Source organism: Octopus bimaculoides, chromosome 26, assembly GCF_001194135.2.
Source record: "Octopus bimaculoides isolate UCB-OBI-ISO-001 chromosome 26, ASM119413v2, whole genome shotgun sequence".
Taxonomy (NCBI): Eukaryota; Metazoa; Mollusca; class Cephalopoda; order Octopoda; family Octopodidae; genus Octopus; species Octopus bimaculoides.
In genome coordinates, this window is record NC_069006.1 from 20,238,038 (window position 1) to 20,240,963 (window position 2,926).

At 35.7% G+C, this 2,926-nt stretch overlaps 1 protein-coding gene across 1 annotated transcript in view; it reads right to left on the bottom strand.

Moving 5' to 3' along the window:
- Positions 1-791: 791 nt before the first annotated feature.
- The window catches only part of LOC106868381 (high affinity cationic amino acid transporter 1), a 10,801-nt gene continuing 8,666 nt past the window's right edge, over positions 792-2,926 (bottom strand). The window contains exons 10-13 of the mRNA XM_014913606.1: positions 2,339-2,467; positions 1,614-1,774; positions 1,221-1,329; positions 792-1,009 (exon numbers count right to left, since the gene is read on the bottom strand). Coding sequence (XP_014769092.1) covers positions 951-1,009; positions 1,221-1,329; positions 1,614-1,774; positions 2,339-2,467 — 458 coding nt within the window. The 3' untranslated portion in view covers positions 792-950. The remainder of the gene's footprint in view (positions 1,010-1,220; positions 1,330-1,613; positions 1,775-2,338; positions 2,468-2,926) is intronic.

The following is a 2,926-nucleotide window of genomic DNA, read 5'->3' on the forward strand; positions in this document are numbered from 1 at the left end:
CATTATCGCTTTTCATATAAGTTTCCGATGAACTTCTAAATTAGATATTTTGTTTGGTAGGAGGAATAACTGGCAACCAAGGTATTTTACAATAAAGGGGAGGTAAATCTGTTATTTTTCAATTTTGGTCTACATTTGATTGTAATAGTTGGGGTTAATTTTTAATTTTTAGTATGGGTTTATATTTAATTCGGGCTTCTATTTTTCGATAAATTAGGCCTCTTTATTTAGTCATACTTGCGTTGAGATCCAAATAGCAATTTGATATAACTGAAAGATTAGGAATTGTGGTTGCAGTTGTTCTGCACATCTGTCAATGTGTTCACTGAGATATATCTGACAATATTGTGGGGAGGATATCGGTTGTCTGTGGACTGTACAACTCTGTCTGAGAGACTTTCCTGCTGACCCTATATAGTTTTTTATGGCAGCGCGAGTATCTGATAATATAAATGAGGTTTTCAGAGGCACAAGTTAAGTTTGATTTAACTTTGAATATTTGCCCTTGTCTAGAATGGAATTCTGATCCTTCCAAACTTCTGGGACATGCTCCGCAGTTAGGACGACCACTTTTATTACTCTTGCATCTGTTATTCTTGAAAATAATTTAGCGTTTGTGCTGATCTTCTTTAATACCTTTGGTTGTTTACTGCTTTTAATGATCTTTATGGGTACATAGAATTTCCAAGCATAATGACACCAAGTATTATGTTGGAAGAAAAAATCTTATTTTGTACAATATTGTATAATACTTTTACTATTATGATTCTAATATATTCTTTAGTCTTTTAAAACAAATCTTTTGTGTTTTTAGTCTTATTTCTTTCCATATATATATGATGTATGATGTATATATTTTAGATGGTAGCTGCTTCAAGTTATTAGAGATTGGTCATCAATGTTGCTTATATAATCCTGTTAATTCAGCCTGTGCTTCGATCTCCTCAGTTTCACTTCTGCTCAGCAAGCTTGCTCTTTCGGAAACCATAGCCAAAATATATGAAGAAGCCTGAAAAAAGAAAAGTATAAGATATCATGTAAGCATCATGTTGTATACATATATATGTCTGTACATGCATAGCACTCTTTGAAGATACAAGGACCAACTTGAAGCAACACTGAAATCCAGAGGAATTGAACTTAAATCATGTGTGTGTGTGTGTGTGTGTGTGTGTGTGTGTGTGTGTGTGTGTGATAGTGAAAGAAGATGAAATACAAACCGATAACCATCCATACACAAAATCGTATCCATGTTGAAGGCGATAACTTGAGCATGAGATAAATGTTCACAGCAGCACTAAGTTCTGGCAGAAATGGTACAAGTGGCACCTGGAAATAATAATAATAATAATAATAATAATAATAATAATAATAATAATAATATAGATATAGAGAAGAGTTCTTTAGTTGTAAAATGATTGACACAATCCATCACTTAAGGTAAACATAAATGACGAAGAGCATGTTTCGAAAGTAACAGATATTTATTTGTAGTTGAACTATATTTCGGCATCTCGCGTACCTTCCACAGGTTCAAAACATAATAATAATAATAATAATAATAATAATAATAATAATAATAATAATAATAAAGAAAATCTCTTTCTGCTCACTTTGAATGGGATGTTGGCAGTGTTGGATGGCTGCATAGCAATAATTATCATGCAAATAATGATGAGGACTATGAACTGAATAATCAAGTAAATGGCCCAGCCACTGGTCAGGTCATCTTCTGCATTCACCAGGACAACGCACAAAGCAATTGCAAACAGACCTGTGGAAAGATAGGGAAAGAAAATAGATAGAAAGTGCAAATTATTACAAGCATGTCTGTGTGGTAGGAAGTTTACTTGCCAACCACATGGTTGAGGGTTCAGTCTCACAGTGTGGTCAACTTGAGCAGCTGTCTTCTATTATAGCCCCAGACTGATCAAAGACTTGTGAGGAGATTTGGTAGATGGAAACTGAAAGAAGACCATTCCATATATATATATATATATATATATATATATATATATATATATATATATGTGCAGGAGTGGCTGTGTGGTAAGTAGCTTGCTTACCAAACACATGATTCCAGGTTCTCATCCCACTGCATGGCAACTTGGGCGAGTGTCTTCTACTATAGCCTAGAGCCAACCAAAACCTTGTGAGTGGTAAAATTCAGGCTACACACGTTTCCCAGCTAGCAGAACCTCAGAGGCAGAATGAGGGGTATTCCACTAGCTACACATTAGGCCGAAGATACCTTAGTTAAATGAAGGCTACATTGTTTTCACGGGATCCCAAGTTGACTCACATATATATATATATATATATATATATACATACTTACTGAGTATAGATGAAGTTGTTGTCACAATGGCTTCACTAATTTTGGTTGGAAATGTTGTTTCTGGTTTTATCAGTTGCTTCAGACTAAATTTTCCTTGAAACTCAATATTGTTGCCAGCTGCACTAATATAAGAAGAAGACAGAAGATTTTGTTTGATATCAGACATTGGAAGGAAACAAAAAGCAATGGGCCCACCCTACTGATGCTATTTGAACCTAGTATCTATCATTTGCCAGGCAACCATGTTACCATGTTAGGCGGCGAGCTGGCAGAATCGTTAGCACGTCGGGCGAAATGCTTAGCGGTATTTCGTCTGCTGCTACGTTCTGAGTTCAAATTCCGCCGAGGTCGACTTAGCCTTTCATCCATTCGGAGTCGATTAAATAAGTACCAGTTACGCACTGGGGTCGATGTAATTGACTTAATCCGTTTGTCCCCTCTATGTTTAGCCCCTTGTGGGCAATAAAAATAAGAACCATGTTACCACAGAGGACCAGCTTCATTTTGATGTATGATACATGTTCCTGTGTTGGTAATTATACTAGTCCAAAACAAAATGGCATCACTTTTTGACTCACCCTCGTATAT